Source organism: Calidris pugnax, unplaced genomic scaffold (assembly GCF_001431845.1).
Source record: "Calidris pugnax isolate Ruff unplaced genomic scaffold, ASM143184v1 scaffold24, whole genome shotgun sequence".
In the NCBI taxonomy this organism is placed as follows: domain Eukaryota; kingdom Metazoa; phylum Chordata; class Aves; order Charadriiformes; family Scolopacidae; genus Calidris; species Calidris pugnax.
This window is the reverse complement of record NW_015090922.1, coordinates 21689091-21706253: the sequence shown is the minus strand read 5'-3', so window position 1 is coordinate 21706253 and position 17163 is coordinate 21689091. Positions and strand designations below refer to the sequence as shown.

Below are 17163 nucleotides of genomic sequence, written 5' to 3'. Positions count from 1 at the left end.
ATAATTTATGTGGATTAAACATTATTCAAAGTAGGAATTGCTATAGTGTGTATCTTCATTATATGTAAAGAAATGCTTATTTTCTGTTGTTTTTTTCCTCCTTTGACTAAAAAAATGGTTGCTTTATCAATAGTGATTGTGCCAACAATCAGAAGAAAAAGAGTGTAAAAGTCCCTGACTATCACTTGTTGGTTGTTTGCATAGGTTTCCAGCTATTCCTTAATGCTGTCCAGGAAGAAAGAGCCAATCCTACATTTTTCCCCTCAAATATGTGTTGAAAAGGATAAAAGGAATAAGTTCTGTTCTCTCCTATTTTTCAATAACAAAGTAGGAGAAGTCTTCTTCCTTTTTTTCTGTATGCATCCCTCCTTTTCTGAATGCATCCCTCCTTCTCTGAAATTTCTTTATCAGCAAGCAAACCTTCTATTTTCTACCACCCCATTCTCTCCCTGTCCCCGTGCCTGCTCCCCCCGACTCCCAGTGCAATCCATTTAAAAAAAACAAATTGGTATCTTGTTCCACTGTGGAACAAAATCACTTTCTTATCTCTGCTGGTGGCTGCTGAGCTAATCTCCAGTACAGCAATGTTGTCTGTTAAAATGTGGTGTAATCTCTATAGGTTTGGAAGTTTTGTTCCTGAAATAGTATTGCAGTTCAAATATTTTGGCAAACTGAAAGCAAATATTTTCAGGGAAATAATGAGGTAAAATCCTTGTATAACACATTTCAGCCATTCACTCTTGTCTGTTTCCAGGGTTATTTATCCACAGTATCTAGGGGCCATGTTGCTCTTTGAGAGTTTGAACAAGGACAGGCATTTAAGATTATTGCTTAAATAAAAAATTGTGTGTGTGTATTCATAAATATATACTTAGCAATGTGAATTTTTTCTTGCCCCAGCTAACAATTACAGGTAGAAAGTTTGCTTGAATGGGATTTAAAGACATGTCCATTTAAGAGCAGCCCCGCTCCGTGCTACTCCCTTCCAGCACCTCTGCTCTTCCTCACAAATCGCAGTGTCCCTTCTCTCTTAATTCTCAAACGTTTTGGAAGCAGAGGGCTTGTGGCTGCTGACCTTTGCTGAGGTAATGGCTCCCTTCTTGAGGCGCTGCCTTTTAGTGGGGCACATGGAGTGCCACAGGACTGCCAGGTGCCCTTACATTTCATTGCAGTACAAGTGACAAAGTGGTTGCTAAACTACTTCTCTTTGAGGAATTCAAGAGTCCCACTGGATCGGGCTAGAATAATAGCGGTCCAACAAATGACAGCCCCCATTGCTTATCTACGTGATGTCTTTGCTTGTCCTCTGGTCTTCAGAGATCAGTTGATTTATAAGCCAGCCGCAGGGCAAAACCCTTCAAAGAAACCGTGGGTGCTTAGTGGGGTTGCTTCTCCTCTTGCGTTTCTGCTTACGTTAGTTGCCTTTCATGTCATGGAAGGTTTTCACATTTCTGTTTTGGGCTAAATGATTTGTAGAATTTGCAGTTGTCTTATGATTTTTGCAAATTGACCTCTTTGAAAGATGTGTTATTTGTGGACTCTTCTTAGCTTTGAGTACATTTTATTTCTTACTATTTATTTGTATATTCTCACAGTTTTATAATAAATCTACTTCCAGAAAGGAGATGTCCCCTTTAAAATCAAATTTAATTTTCATAACTGCTTTGTATTCTGGGAAGCAGCAGTAGTTTGTATAGAGTGCAAAAGGGAGAAAAACATTTTTGGGGCGTGGTGAGGGTCAACCTCATATGGCCCTGACTCTCTTTACAAAGTTGGATAGTTCTTCAGGTGCAATATGCTATGTCAGATGGCTATGCCTGGGAGGTCTGAGGTTTAGAGACCACTCAGAACCTCAAAGTGCTTGATTGATATTAGGATTAGGATAGAAATGACTGCAAGTGACCCCTGCTGCATATGAACTAACAGTCATCTTTCCAAGTAAAATACCTCAAAATCTTGCTACAAAAACTGGCTGGTTTTGTTAGGGGTTTTTAATTAAGAAATAAAAAATAATAGAAAAAAAAAATAGTGTTATAGTAGAGTATGTTTGTTCTGTCCCTGATTAACTAGTGTATTAATAAGTAAAGGCAACAGCATGGATTGAGATCACTGAAACAGTGCAAAAATTTCCTGTCACTGATACACGTAATATTTGAGGGTATGTGAATGCCCGTGTTGGTGGCACCTGTTAGAAAGACCTTGCTCATAGACTCGGTCCTTTGCACTATCATTTATTTCATTGCTTTAAAGGGCTAGTTTAATAAATGAAACTAAGCATATTAGCATCAGGGCCTGTAAAATGTTACTGTTTATTAATTTGAAGTATATGTGTTTTTACAGAAGTTGATTGCTTTTGGAGGATGTACCTGCAAATAGCGACTACTATAATAATAATATTGCACTTTATATTTCTTTGTACTCATTCTTCTATTTTTTAGTCTATTTTATGCCCCTCAATCTTGTAATAATGGAGGACAATGAAGTATGAAACAAAAAGAAAGTACTGTAAATTCACAAAAATATTTTCCCCTCCCAAACTATTTTATTGCAGAATTTGTGCAGTGGTGTAGTCAGTGCAGAATTTATTTTTCAGGTTATATTGTGTGTTTTCTTACCTGATGGTTGAGCATACTAGTACAATAGTGAATGTCATAGATCACTTACGAATTCAATTAGTTTTGGTATATTTTTGATTTTGTTAGAAGTCTTCTAAAGTTGTTTTTGCTTTTACTTCAGAGTGCGAGTTCTTTTGTTACTGCTTAATCATTCTCATTTGTTTAAAAAAAAAGCATTTGTCTTTTCTGTCAGTTTGCTGCTATTTAAAATTCTATGAAAAACATCTGCTAGTTTGGAATTTAAAGTTGCATTTTTCTGCATACAATAGAATCAGCATCAGTATGAAAAGAATTAAACAATTATTTTAATCTTTAATTTGGCTTGTTTTGAATGAAATTATTATTGCATTTGATCGGATTTTGTAGAGATAAAGAGATGCCTAGTTAATTAAAGAGTGCTTTTTTATAACATACATAAGTATTGTTAGGTGAAGATAATTTCAGATAATCTATGAAGATGATATTTGAAGATTGATCCAATGCTTGAGAAATCATCTTTTATGTTTTCCAGTAAGTTGGATTTATGTCACTGAATGAAAATCTCCAGTGTGTTCACCTAAAAATGCATTGTGAAAATCAGAAGATAAGTTGTAAACTCTTCATAAACAAATGATAAGCATAACACTTATTTTAAGTGTTTCAAGGAAAAAAAATATAGAGGGGTCCTATGCTTCGAAGTGGAAAACTTAAAATCTAAAAGCTGGTTGGTGGTAATACTGAAAAAAAGAATAATTGATATAGAATAAAATTTTACTGCAGTGTTATTTCATCAATGCTTTAATTTTTGTTTAGTAAAACTTCTTTCTTGTAACTGAGTTGGGTATGTGTGCAGAATAGTATTAATGTGTTTCAAATTACTAATAATGATGTTTCGCTCACTGATGTTCAGCCTGCCATCTTTCAATGGCAAAGGGCCTGTTGATATTCCTGGGAGTTTAGGCAACTGCAGTGCAGGACAGATTAAATAGTACTTTTTAAATTATGTGCAGAAGTAATAAGAATATTAAAGTGGCAGAGTTAAGCACCAGAAGTTGCCTGTTCCAACCTTAATGTAGTCTTGTTGTGCGTATACATTATGATAATTCTGTTCCTTGTTATACTGAAAATCTGTTTCAAATTTTCTTAAATGCAAGATTGTCATCTGTCTTTTTGCAGTTCTCTGCTCCATCTCTTGTCTCTCACATACATTGAAAAGTTAAGTACCTTGAAGAAATACTCTCTGATCATGTTGTAAAAAGCTGTATCACAAGTGATAGGCACTGAGGGATCAAATTAACACTGCATGAGAAGCAGAGTTGTCAGCAAAATACTTTAGTTGGTGGTTTGTTTCTGTTTCTGTCCCTACAATTACGTTAGGGCCCAGATAGCAGCTACAGAACTGCTTACAGATTCCCAGTAGAAGAAATGGGAACTAAAAGTAACACGAAAACTAGTTTGAGTGAAGAGTTTTGGAAAGATGCTGCCTGTTAAAGTTCCCTGCAGAGCAGTGAAGAAGATTCATTGATTCTGTAATTTCTCTGTATTTTACGTTCTGATTATATTGTGATGACCTAGTGATGGACTGGACTTTGACATATTTCAGGAGAGAGTACATACATTTATGAGACTATTAATGTTTGTAGGAGAGAGGAGAGGGTTGGGTTTTATTGTGTGAACAAGTCTCAAGTTCTGAGGCTTCATAAGTTTCAAACTATTGTCTGAGTTTTTAAACAGAAGCAACACGCAATATTCAGCGTATGGGCTGTCTGTTTTCAGCATGATGATGCATGCGTCCTACCAAAATATTTTCAATGAAGGTTTCTGGTGTTTCAAAAATAATTTAGTTGATATCCATAAATATACCTGGATTAGATGCTTCCGGTTTCTGAGTTGCTGTTAGCATGTTCTCTTGGGTCGCATTTTTCTGCTATCCCTTTCTCGTGAGGTTGTCTGCTGTTTCTGACAGGGTCATTGCCAGAATTCTTGAGTAGAGTGCCTGCTCTTCATATAACTCATGCTGTGAATGCCTCTAAATATTGGTATTTTAAGATATAGTTATATATATCTATATACACCTACACACATGTATGTGTGTCTATGTGTAAAGGAGCTGATTCTGAGTTCTGGAATTGCTGATGAAAATAGCAGAAGTAAAATTGTTCTTCAAAACCTACGGTTGCTTTCTTGATAATTTTTGTAGAAATCATAAGACTCCCGTGAATCTTTAAAGATCCTGTCATGCAGTCATTGTCTGAGAATTTCTCCCTGCACTTTCATGACAACTGAAATCTATGGATGTATTCTTGGGTTCAACCCTGCAGGTTCAACATCTGGCTGATGGAAGCATAACATTTTCACCAGAGGTTCTTGCACTTGGAATTTGCTTCCTTCTGTGGATCTGTGTCAAAACCTGACTGAGCCTGTTTAACTTGAGGCAATGGTGTAAAGCCCATCTGTTCCTTGAAACTTTCCCCTGAAGGAGTCATCTAGAGTGTATTTATGTTCTCAGCTGTGGTTGTGCTTTTTCAAATATTTAGTTGATGCTTTTTGACTCATTAGTGGTTTGGTTTTTTTAAAGGTATGCTGAATGGGTGTATTCTTACAGCAAATTTTAAGAATGTTGCAGAACTTCCCTGTCTTGTAAAGACAATGAAGAACTCTTGTCCCTGCTTACTATGAATGGAGAAATAACATTAGTGAACTGCTGCTGTTAAGAAGAATAGTGTAGAGAACCCACTGAGACTTCTCTTGTTATATTTTAAGTATGCAAAAGTCTCTGGAAATAAGTGGAAATGCAGAGGATATGTAGCTGAATACCTTTGCACACCTGGTTTTAAAATATTCTGACAGTGTAATAGGTTGTTACATTCTTTTGAGGGGAAGAATACTAAAATTTTGCAGATAGTTTCATTCTTTTTGTATTTGAACTTGGAATTACTGATTTAATTTGGCAGGTGGTCTATGTGACCAAGGTGATATTCAAATTTTAATAATAATTTACTTCATGAACCTTTGTTGAGTAATCTTGGAGGAAAAAAGTGTACAGTTAAGTAATTAGCAAAATTAAAAATAAATTTAAAAAGAACATTATGAAATATTTTTCCGGATAAAGAGATTATGTTTGTCTGTGATGTCATGTCTTATTGTAAATGGTTTAGGTTAATGTTTTCATGAGAGGAAAAGAGACAACATTATTACAAAGGTGCTTCAAGTGCAAATATTAGGACTGAATTACATTCATTTGTTCTTGTAGGATGTTTGAATGAATAATTTCATTAACTGAAGAAGATATTGAGGCTTGCCTACATGCAGAAGCTATCACAAAATAAGTTATGGTATGAATTTAAAGTATAATAGCTATTCAGCACTAACTCCTTATATGAACAATTTTATTCTGTACTACAAATGACCTTTCACAGTTTAGTTGACTGAAAAACATGCAAGTTCCCTCCAGCTCCAACAACGAATAAATATTTATGTAGGGAGTTAGTGGAGAATAGTTACTACATGATAAAATTACATTGTTAGCTTATTCTGTACTCCACTAGCCTCCTTAAAAACATCCTTAGGACAAAGTATAATATTACATTACAGATGGATTCTTACAGGTACTTGTATGTTGGGTGTGGATTTAGAGCAAAATGTAATCCTTCTGAAAATATTTGTGAAAAATGTTTAAAGTGTTAACAATATAATTCAGTTAGAGGTACTAAGTCCAGTATGCTTTGCTGGAATTAAAGATGTTGGTCATCTGAATTTGGTTATCATTATTTGTAAAATAAATTAATAGACTCATTAACTAAGTTAGATTTACTTACTTGGTTTAGTTGACTTGTAAGGATTAATGATGTTAAGAAAACGAGAGGATTAACAGCAGCTGGTATGTTTTGGATTCAATTATAGGTCATAAATAACTTCTTTTCAATAATAGTAAAATCACTAAATGACCTTTATTCTCTTGCATAATATTATGTGAATATGGCAAAGCTAAATTCCCATGTGTCATTGCTGATGTAATAGATAAGTAAAATAAATGGCTACAAGAGCTATCCTGTGCCCAGCAGCTTCTGAAGATGGCCACTGTTCTGCTGCCTTCTGGCTTTCTGACATAGGGACTTTGGGACACAAATATGGAAGCCTTCAAATGAGAAAATCAGAAGATGGTTGAATGCATGGATCTCTTAAGCCACGTGAAGACAATAACATTGATTGTGTATTGATGTATTTAAATATGATATGTATTTAAATATGATATGCATTTTGGCTTTTCATAAGAATATAATTGCAAATACTTGAATCTGCTTGTTTTGCAGTTTTTACCAACAAACTACTTTTGTTCTAAAACAAAAGCATCCATTGTTTTTTAGGAGCTTTTATCACAGTAAGATTCATTGTCTTAAAATGTATCTCTATGAGTTTGTTAAATATACTTTCTTTGGTTCTACAATTTTCTAAGAAAATAGAAAAACTGGGATTAGAGCTGAATGGAAACAAACAGCGTTTGGAACAAGCTCAGCAGGATGTGACAGGAGCCAGAGAGGAGTGCCTAAAACTGACAGAACTGCTGAGTAAATCTGAGCACCAACTGCACCTCACCAGGTACCCCTTATCCTATTACATGCTGTAGTACCAATTTCATTCTGCTAATTTTTTGCCATAGGCTTCCTCACAGTTGTTATAGATACTTGCAGTCATTGATTGCATGGGCAGCCCTCTGTCAGTTAAAAGTGGAGATTTAAATAAGTGAGTTATGAACTACAATGTGAATTATGAACTGTAGTTTATGAAAGTGAATGACTAGTGTGAGGAAAAGGCAATGTTCAGCTCTGTTGATGAGGTAGCATGCTTTTGGGCAGGAAGAAGAACAAGGGAAAGTGCAGTTATACTCTTTTTGTTGCTGTGTTTGGTGGGACAAAGACATTTTATCTGTAGTTTGTGACTGTAGTGCACAGCAGCACCGTTAAGCATAGGAGTTCTGAGATTAATAACCTGAAGTTTCTGCAGCAGAGTGACCAGGAACATATAAATGAACATAATCGTGTTAAGCTTCTTTGAAGATTAAACAATAAAAAGGTAATATTACTGTCTATGAGCAGGAGGTAATCTCAAGTATGTGAGGAGGGTGTTTAAGTCGCTTCCTCAGTGGAGATGTGGTACAACACAAACACTGTGTGACAAGAGACTTTGCCTGAGTTCATTCCATCCTTGGATGTAGCTCCCAAAGCGATTTATTGTACTATTCATTACATGCTTCTAGAAAACACTAGAAGGTTGACATGCCAATTATTCATTGCAGCTTGAGTTTTGGTAACTGCAGGAATTTCTCCTTTTGCCACAGAAAATGCTGTTGTCTGACTGTTTGCAGGGTTTTGGTTGTGTGTGTGTATTTTGTTTAGTTCCACCCTTTGCTCCCCCCAAGAGTGGACATCCAGAAACAAATCGGGCAGCTTTTACTGAATCCTTAAGGTAAAAAAGTTAAGTTAGTTTAAATTTTATGTTGGGAAAAAAAAACCTTAGATTTTTTATCATTTAACAGAAGTCCGCGTGTTTATCCAAGTCTGTTACTCTTTGGGCTTTGTGAGAGTTCTGTCATTGAGTAACTGGAAATAAAACAGAGCCTCGCCTAAACTATTAAATTCAATGAATCACTTTTTTATTCAGCTGCATTTCTGTGTAATTCAGAGCACGGTTGTTTAACAGATGGAAGAAAGTACCACTCTAACAGCCTGTATTTAGAGAAAAAATATGCTAGAGGTTAATGAACTTGAAAAAAGTTTTGGGTGAGTTGTTAAGATATCTAAAGTTTGGATTTAGCAGAACTTTATTAATAATGATTTGTTGTGATAGTTAACCAAATGGCTTACCACGCTCCTTTTAGCAAAAGGCTGATTATATGCAATAAAGCTCTGGATATCTTGGAGGAAATCTGACTAGCCAATTTTAATTTTTTTTTTGTGAAACTACTTTTAAAAATGAGGACTATTGCCTGCTTTTACATAGTGAGGTACTTAAAGCTGGATACCTAACATACAGCTGATTCAGGTAGCTTTTCAATGGGAAGTTTCTGAGATGCAAATCACTGCAGGCTGGGTACAGTATTTTGGGCAACTAGTGCTCTGTGCTGGCTCTGCTCTCACACAGTTTCACAGACATCTGCTTTTTGAGACTGATGCTGAACTGCCACGGCTTCTTTGTCTTTGTCTTAGTCTTACCTACTACAGCTGCTTTTCTGCAATGTCCTAATCTTTATTCTATTTTTCATACTTTGTGTTCATGTTATGGCCACTGCTTATAAGTATGCTTATAAGTATGCTTATAAGCAGTGAAATGTTTTCTGTGCTGACACCTAATTGTCAGAAAAATGTATACACTGAAGCATGAAAAAGAGGTTCAAATCTTTCTCCTTGATATTCCCCATATTCTGCAATACCTTGTTCTCTGTTGGTTTTTTGTGTCCTCCTTATCTTTGAAGTGTCTGTCTGCTTTCTAGGAATACATTAGGTGGTGTTGCTGTAATGGATGAGGAAGGGGGAAAAAGAGATGAGAGATTAGTTGCAGCTGAACTGTTACACGTTGTCCCCGTGTACTTAGATTGGTAGGACAGGGTTAGAGATGTTCTTGTGAAGTTGTTGGTTTTCCCTGACTCGCAAAGGAAAAGATCCCCCACTGAAATAAAACTTTTCCTTATCCTGTACTCTTTTTCTTCCTCTCAGATCACTTCCTGCTAGAAACAGGTTTTCTCTACTAGTGAAGGTATAAAAGTTGCATGTCTTTAGCCGCATTAGTTTTGCATTTTGAACTCGGTATTTTTCTGATTTATTGGTACATCCATGGCTGTTGCACATGAACTTTAGTGGTTTGCAGTCTGCCTTCTTTTATATTTTTTTCTCTTCACCTCAAATGGCAGCTGTGCCAGTGAAATATACTCACTTGAAGAGTAGTGGTAATAGCAGTCCTGTGGGGGTTATAGAATCATTCACTGTGGCACTTGCCAAGGAAAACAGATTTTAAGCTCTAGAGTCCTGCCTGTGGGAGGTTGATGCAGAAATTGCACTGATTTAGTGCATCTCTTGGGTATTCTGGCCTTGGCCTCGTCTTGCTGATTTCCCTCTTTTCAGGAGAGGACCAGCTGGTCCACTCCAAGTCTTCTCACAACGCTGGACTGGAGGGAGGCCTGTACTGCTGTTACACGGTTGTGGATAGTCTTTGTGTGGCCTTGCATGACCTGTCTGGGTTGTTCTGGCAAAAATTAGAGGTAACTGAGGATGTACAGAAAGAATTCATTGTTTTTTATGGAATTGTATATTACTAAGAAAAGTTCTTTACTAATCCACTAATTCTAAGTTTGGATATTGTAAATAAATAGAATAGAAAAATTAATAGAAGAACTTTGGATTTTAATGTATGAAAATGATAAATATTATATGACTGGATTAAGGGAGAAAGAGCATGCAGACTATGTCTTAATCAGAAAGTGCTTGCAGAACTGCACTCTTCTCCAGGAGTCCCACTTCTTTTTTGCTGCATCCTAGTTTTCAGACACCGTTGATTGATTACCAACTAAACAGCTTCTAAGTTAACAAAATGTACTTGTTAAAATCAAGAAAAAGGTTACAATTAGCTATTCTAAACCATTGCCACAGAGTTTAAATTTGCCTTTTCCTGTCACCTTTCTTCCTGGAGCAATATGTTGCTTAGAAATCCTTGCTATTAACATGCATTTCCTGCTATTGAATCTAGTTAGTAATTCTAATTTGTATGTCTTCAAATGACTAGGAAAATACAGAACGTTTGCTGTGGAGTTTTGATTGTCAGTCGTGTAACTTTGCAGATGTCACCATGCTGTGACACTGACCGTGCTTGTTTAAAGTATTAATTTTTTTACCTTAGTTTCAGCTTTGTGTTTATTTGTATTACAGTTACCATAGTAGAAGAATCTTACAAAATTACTTCTGGGGTCAATGTTAAATTGCCATTACTTTGGCCAAATTGGGTCTTGCTAATGAAGCTTATCTGAATCCATTCTTCAGAGAGTAGGCAACATACAGATCTATTGTTCTTAGTTCTTGAGAGAATAACCATTAAAAATCATGTCAGTATGCCAGTGGAAAAGATTGCATAAAAGATGCAAGATGTTAACATCTTGCTTAGGTTTCAGTGTGTGATCTAATTTAATAAATTTTTTCACTTTTTTTTGCGTAGTGGAATAATCATTAAAAATCTTTTCCTCCTTTTGTTACAAAACGATTCTGAAGCTATTGTTTCAGTTGCAGTCAGGTGTAGTTTCTGTTTCAACGTGCCAAAGCAGTTAAATAAATCTTAAAAAGTGATGGAATCAGTGCATTTCAAAATCAAACTTTTTCTATGCCATCATGCATTTTCTCAGACATGGAGGTAGGTGGACGGCTTGAGATATATTTGAGTAAAACGTCATCTAGCATTTTCTGGGACATGTAATTAAGTGGAATTGAAACTAATTTAATTTAATTTAATTTTTTACTCTTCTTCTTTGCTTATATGAAACATTGAAAGCAGTACTGATTGTCAAGTTCTTGGTGGGGAAAAATTGCTAAACACTAGAAGAACCTGTGTTTCCAGTTTCAGGTGACCTGCCAAGCTACCCTGAATGCCTGTGTCACTCACTTGAAGGATAAAAATTCGTATTACAGTGAGGACAGTGGATGTTGTAGTTCTTGACATTATTCCCTCCCTCCCCTCCCCCTCATTATGTGATATTTCTTTTTTCCCTTAATTTTGAAAATTATATGATGTCGTAGAAAGCAGCATATCAAAGAAAGTGGCATTTGGGGAGTACAGTGGATTTTAGCAGTGCTATAGCCTTCCTAGTGTGCATCAGTCCTTCTTGCTAGTTTCAGCACCTCTATTAATGCTAATTTGTATTATATGTATAATAAATAAGGCGTATAAATCTATAATTTCACCTCCAGGTTCCTGTGGCATTATTTAGTCACTGAAACTGGTGTTGAGCTGTATGTCGTCACCACTGTTCCTCATTAGAATTGCAGCATGCCTCATACATTGATTTCCCTATTTAAGCGATATTGTTAAATGATAAAATATAAACTAACTTCCTGATTTATAGAAGGTGGTTATACTTAGCCTTCTAGGGAATGCACAGTACTTAGTATTATCTATTGGATTTTTTTCTAGTAGTATCTATTAGCTAGCAGCACGCTTACTGTCGTGCTTTTTCCAACAATTTTAGCACATCAGAAAGAATCCATCGTCTATGCTGGAAAGGAGGTAACATTTGAATAAATGCTTTTACTAATATTAAAGGACTGAGATATGATTTATATTACCAGACTGACTGACTGATGAAAGGACCAATAACACTTAAATTGCGGGGAGGAAGGGGGGAGAGGGGAGAGGAAGAAATGAAGTGTAAGCAGTGATTGATTTCTAATTTTTTATATATTTTGCTCATCTTGTACAAAACTATTATTTTAAAATGCAGGGAGGAGTGATAGCATGAAAGAACTCTGATAACTAATAAACTTTTTAGATTCTGCTTCATATGTTTACTTTTCATTAAATTTGGGGAAGGTTGCGACTATGTTGTTGTGATTCAGTCAACATTTATTTCTATCTGTTTTTCATATACAAAGGCGTCGGGATGCCAGAAAATAAACTGTTAACGGAGAATTAACTTCTTTGGCACGCTTTCATACTTATCTTCCAAATTAAAGAAAATGAAATGGGCAGAAGCAGAGTGTAGATTACCTCCTTTTTGTCAAAAATGGTGGGAATTTGAAAATTAATAATAAAAAAGGGAACAGATGCAGTAACATGCCAGAGGGAGATTAATGTGGAGAGTAAAATCTGTGAGCAACAAAACTGAAGCAAACTGAATCAGTGGGAGGTGGTTGTACAATCAAAATCAGGATAAAAGAGAAATTACAAACAACCCTGCACTTGTCAAAGTAGTAGTAATGAAATCCTGACTCTGCCAGCAGCGAGAACCTGTGTTAGCACTTTGGGGTAAGGCCGGGAGCCGGGTGCCAGGTAGGAGGGCAGCGCGAGGCTGCTGGGCGGCAGCCATCGCGTGTGGAACAGATGGCGGGGAAAGCTGGCCGGGGAGGGGCTCCTTCGCAGAGCTAATCAGACAGTAACGGATAGGGCAGCTGGGAGGACTGACCACCGAGAGGCAAGCGGCGGGGTAGCCGCAGCCTTCCACGATGTGTGCAGTGGTGTGCCCGTCGGACGGAGAGAAGACCTTGCAAGGTCTTTTCCGCGCGGCGGCCGCACAAGCTCTGGGGGGGCGTGCGGCCAGCCTGGCCCCGGCTTCGGGGAGAGGGGAGGCGCGGGCCGGCCGCCGGGCCACATCCTGCCCCCTCCCGCCTCACAAATACCTGCCTTTGTCCCGTCGCGGGACAAGGCTCCGCGTTGTCGCGTTGCTGTCGTAGCGGCGTATTGACCACAGAATGTGGCGATTGACAGAAACTCAAAAGCACGTGGGTCTGGGGACCCATCCAGCAAACCCATAAGAAAACTGTGCTCCTGTTGGAAAGCCGGGGGGGAGAGCTACAGGTCGGCACCTTCCCACAGGCTTGGGCCCCTCCGATGAATGGAACCAGTTTTCTCATGTTTTATTTTTGCTCGGAGCGGGCTCTTGCCTCTTCGTAAATGAGAGCTCGTGAGGAGTGAATGGAGGTCCGAGCCTTCTGATCTCGAGTCACATGAATAAAGATCAATAGGATTTCTTACGCGAGTAAGAGGTAGTCATGTGCAAGAGGATTACGAGGTCGTGCCCCGCTTTGATGACTGTCAGCTTGAAAGAGAAATGAAAACAAAATTTTATCAAGGAAAGGGGGAAATAAAATCCTGAAGTGTAGCAAGGGAGACCTGACCTATAACTGCCCGGTTTTGTTCGATCGGGATACGTGATACTTTTCTAGAGAATTTCAACAGAGAAATCTACGTCTCCTGCATCTGCTTTTTGAACTTGTGTATCTCTCGTCTGCAGAAGGTTTATAGCTTGGCTCAATTATTCATTTTGAGTAGGGAGGGGAGGAAACATTACAGGGATTTGAAATAGGTGGTATAACATAGCCATATGCTATTTATGCAGCAGTTTCTGCAATAAATCTAATTTGGTGCTGTCAAAAAAAATTAGACTTATTTGGTATAGCAGCACATTAGTAAATGATTGTGGTAGCTTTGAAAGTTGTCATTCACTCTGCTTTACTTGTAATAGAATCTTGCAAAGCTTTTTTTTCCCCTGCCTTTTCCCCCGAGCAACTCTGTGAAAATGTCTCAGTTCTTTGTCCTGCAGCTGTAGAAACTGCAAATATTGCCACAACTGAAAAGAAGGTCTTGCTTTAAGGTAATTGAAGAAGGGGTTGGAAGGAAGAATAGCCTCTGTTGTTAGCAATTATATGAATGTACAGGCGGAAAAATCAATAAAGTGTGGGGGGATAAATTTCTCCCTTGCCTACAGGTTTTCATAGTGCAGCTGAAATTGTTTATCTGATTATACAGCATGTAGATAAATTAGCTGCTCTGCGTTATTATAGAAGGTAAAATATTTTACCTGCCATGATAAGACCATATGCTGGTTTACGAAGACTGATACTGAATGATTTGAAATAAATCGGCTCTGTCGTCTTCTGGCAGTGCCTTGTAGAAATTTGGAAGCTGATATACATTGTGTCAAGATAATACACAATTATTCAAATATCTTTCTATTTAATCTTTTAAACATATTTAAGATGATTGTAGAAATATGTAAAGGCCATTGATGACGTTTAAAAGGGAAAGAAAGAAAATATAAGTGAAGGAGTAAAGAATAAATCCAAAATCGTGTGTTAATGTTGAATATGAACGTCTTTATTAATCACCTTCTTTCATTTTTAAATAGTTAAAACATGGTTGACAATTTAATTTATTGTCCTACGGTACAATTTTCTCAAGGAAAAGACAATAATACATTTTCAGAGTTCAGTCTTAGATTCATCTAAATTTTTATCCATGGCATTTAAAACTGCAACTGGGCACATTTCTCTAATGATTTCGTCTTTTATACATCGCATCAGGTTGTTGAGGCAGCCAAATTGCTACTGCATGTAGAGTGTGGTTCAGGAGCAGTGACAATACTTAAAGCGCTTTGGAGCGAGCAGTGAATTCAGATGAAATACAGAAGAGACTAACTGCTGTAGAAAACAAACATCTTTATAAGGTCTTTGTTTTGAGCAGTTATTATTCAGCACTAACAGTAATAAATTTATGCATGTGTATCAAATATTTACTTTGATCTCATTCAAATTAGGTTTTCTATTTGTGTGACTAATGACAACAGGATAATGATTTATGTTTTTGAACCATAAAAATCTTTCAGACACATGTATTCAAGGCTGCTGGATTTCTTGCTGAATTTGCAACTGGAAAAATGGTTCTGATTTTTGTCTTTATTTTTGACTTGTTCTAGGGCTTTTCTCTCAAGTACATCTGGAAGCTTGTTTTTACAATAAGCTAAAATGTACTTTTTCTATCAGCACTTGGTATTTGTGAACTTAAGCAATTTTCAAAGCTGCCTTATGCTTTCAATAGTGTATTCAGAGTTGGGATTTTTGTGCAGTCACAGAGATTGTTGTTTTGTTTGGGGTTTTTTTTCTTCTGTGCAAGATTCTGCTCCTGAAATTCTTGCGTAGAAAAAAATTGAGCAGAGAATGCAAAGGGTCCTCCAGCGGGGTCTTTGTCAAACTTGACACCGAAGAGCATCAGCCTGTGCGTTGCCATCTCTGTAGAAGGTAGCTGATGGATGGAAGGAGGAAGAAAAATCACCTGAGCATGCCAACTTTGGCTGCCTGACTGCTCTCCTCACCCCCTTGCTCAGTGTCCTTGTGCCGGTGATTGGCCAGGGGGAAAGTGTGAGCTGGAAGGTGCCTGTCCTGAGCGAGCAGATGAGTGCAGCCTCTGCTGTCGGCTGCTTGACAGGGCTGACCTCCTTCCCCTGGCTCTGCTGGCAGTGTGGCAAGCTCAGTAGCGTGCCACTGTTTGTTGCCCCTGGGTTCCTGGTGGCTTGAGTATCAAACTACGTTTTTGTAGAAATAGGAGCAGCGGTTCTTGATTAGCTTCTCCTTGTGGTGCAGTTGCCTTCTACAGGCTTAAATCAAAGAGGGGAATAAAAGTTTCTCTGTAGTTAGGTGAGACCTTGCTGCATGTTCTTTTTGTTCCCGAGTTCCTCTTGTATTTCCAGTGCTTTTGTTCACCTGCATGTTGTATCCTATGGGAGAAAATCAATGCATCAGACAACAAAAACAGGGACTAATCCCCATATAAGAGATATATCAGTATTAAGTTATTACTCAGCTAAACTTCTGCAGTATTTGCCAATGCAATTTTTATTATAGTCAAATTCAGCCCTAACATAAGTAGAACTGCATTTCTGCTAATGAGATTGGATTACCTCCTGGATTTGCTCCCAGAAAGATTTACTTTAAATTAATTTTTGGTAAAAGGGTAATATAATGGGTGGTTCATTATAATTGCGTACAAAACTTAAAATACATATTTTATTTTTCGGTACTGTATTTAATCTTGGTGAAAGATTTTCTTTTTTTTTTCTAAAGGATACCCAAGGTATTCAGTGAAATTGAAAGGTATTTCTTATTTTAGAAGAATGAGACTGTTGAGAAGGTTAGTTAATAATTCAGGAGCTTGTGGCTATCAGAATGTATTCCTGAAAAGAAATATGGGCACAGGAATTGCTAAAAATAACGTATCCTGTTGACAACATGCATTTAGTCTCACCCCTGACAAAGAATCTTTACAATTTGTCTCAATGTGGAAGGCAGTATTTTAACAAGGAGTTGCATATGTGTGTTTTACAAGGCTTCAAAACAGGAAAAAATATTCATGATTTTTTTTTCCCCCTTAAACAGTGTTGCATGTGAAACATCAGTAGGTAAGTTTAAAAAAAAGAAAAGAAAAGAAAAGATGCTGCAGATTCAGTAATTTACAGAGAGTGCTGTTGGCCTATTTAAGGTTTTATTGTAAACTTATTCATTCAGCTGTTCCCACTTTCTCTTTGCATTTTCAGTCAATACCTTTGTTACACTGTGTTAAAATGAGAGTCAGAAGCTTTCATTATTTTATTGGTAATATTTTTATTAGCCCTTTCTGCTACTTTCCATAGCTCTGTAAGTCTTTCTCAGATTATGCCAGTCTTTGCAAGAAGGTACGTGTATGAAGAAAAACACATTAGCTGTTGGAGTTAACAAATGATGGTAAAATCTATTCTTTTGCTTCTGCAATATTTCTTCTGTACCCCAAACCGATCTTCACAAATACAGGACTGTAAAGAAGTTCATCTTCTGCTGGTTAGCAGAAGTGGATTTAAATCCACACCGACAGTTCATTTGACAATGACCTTGAGGGGCTTTGCTTCTTGAAGAAGAAAGCAGAAGCTTGCGGTAAACAAAGTTCACTTCTGACAGATGGATTGAATGACAGAAAGGTTGCGAGTGCCAGAATAGCCCTGGCAGAGGAGGAAATGTTCAGTGGAATCCAACAGGAGAGGAGGTGTGAACAGGTGCAGGGTTGCTGA

At 37.3% G+C, this 17163-nt stretch overlaps 1 protein-coding gene across 1 annotated transcript in view; it reads left to right on the top strand.

Annotated features, from left to right (window-relative positions):
• Nucleotides 1–17163, top strand: part of SDCCAG8 (serologically defined colon cancer antigen 8) — a 113206-nt gene that overhangs the window by 36256 nt on the left and 59787 nt on the right. Inside the window, exon 13 of the mRNA XM_014950835.1 lies at nucleotides 7051–7193. Coding sequence (XP_014806321.1) covers nucleotides 7051–7193 — 143 coding nt within the window. The remainder of the gene's footprint in view (nucleotides 1–7050; nucleotides 7194–17163) is intronic.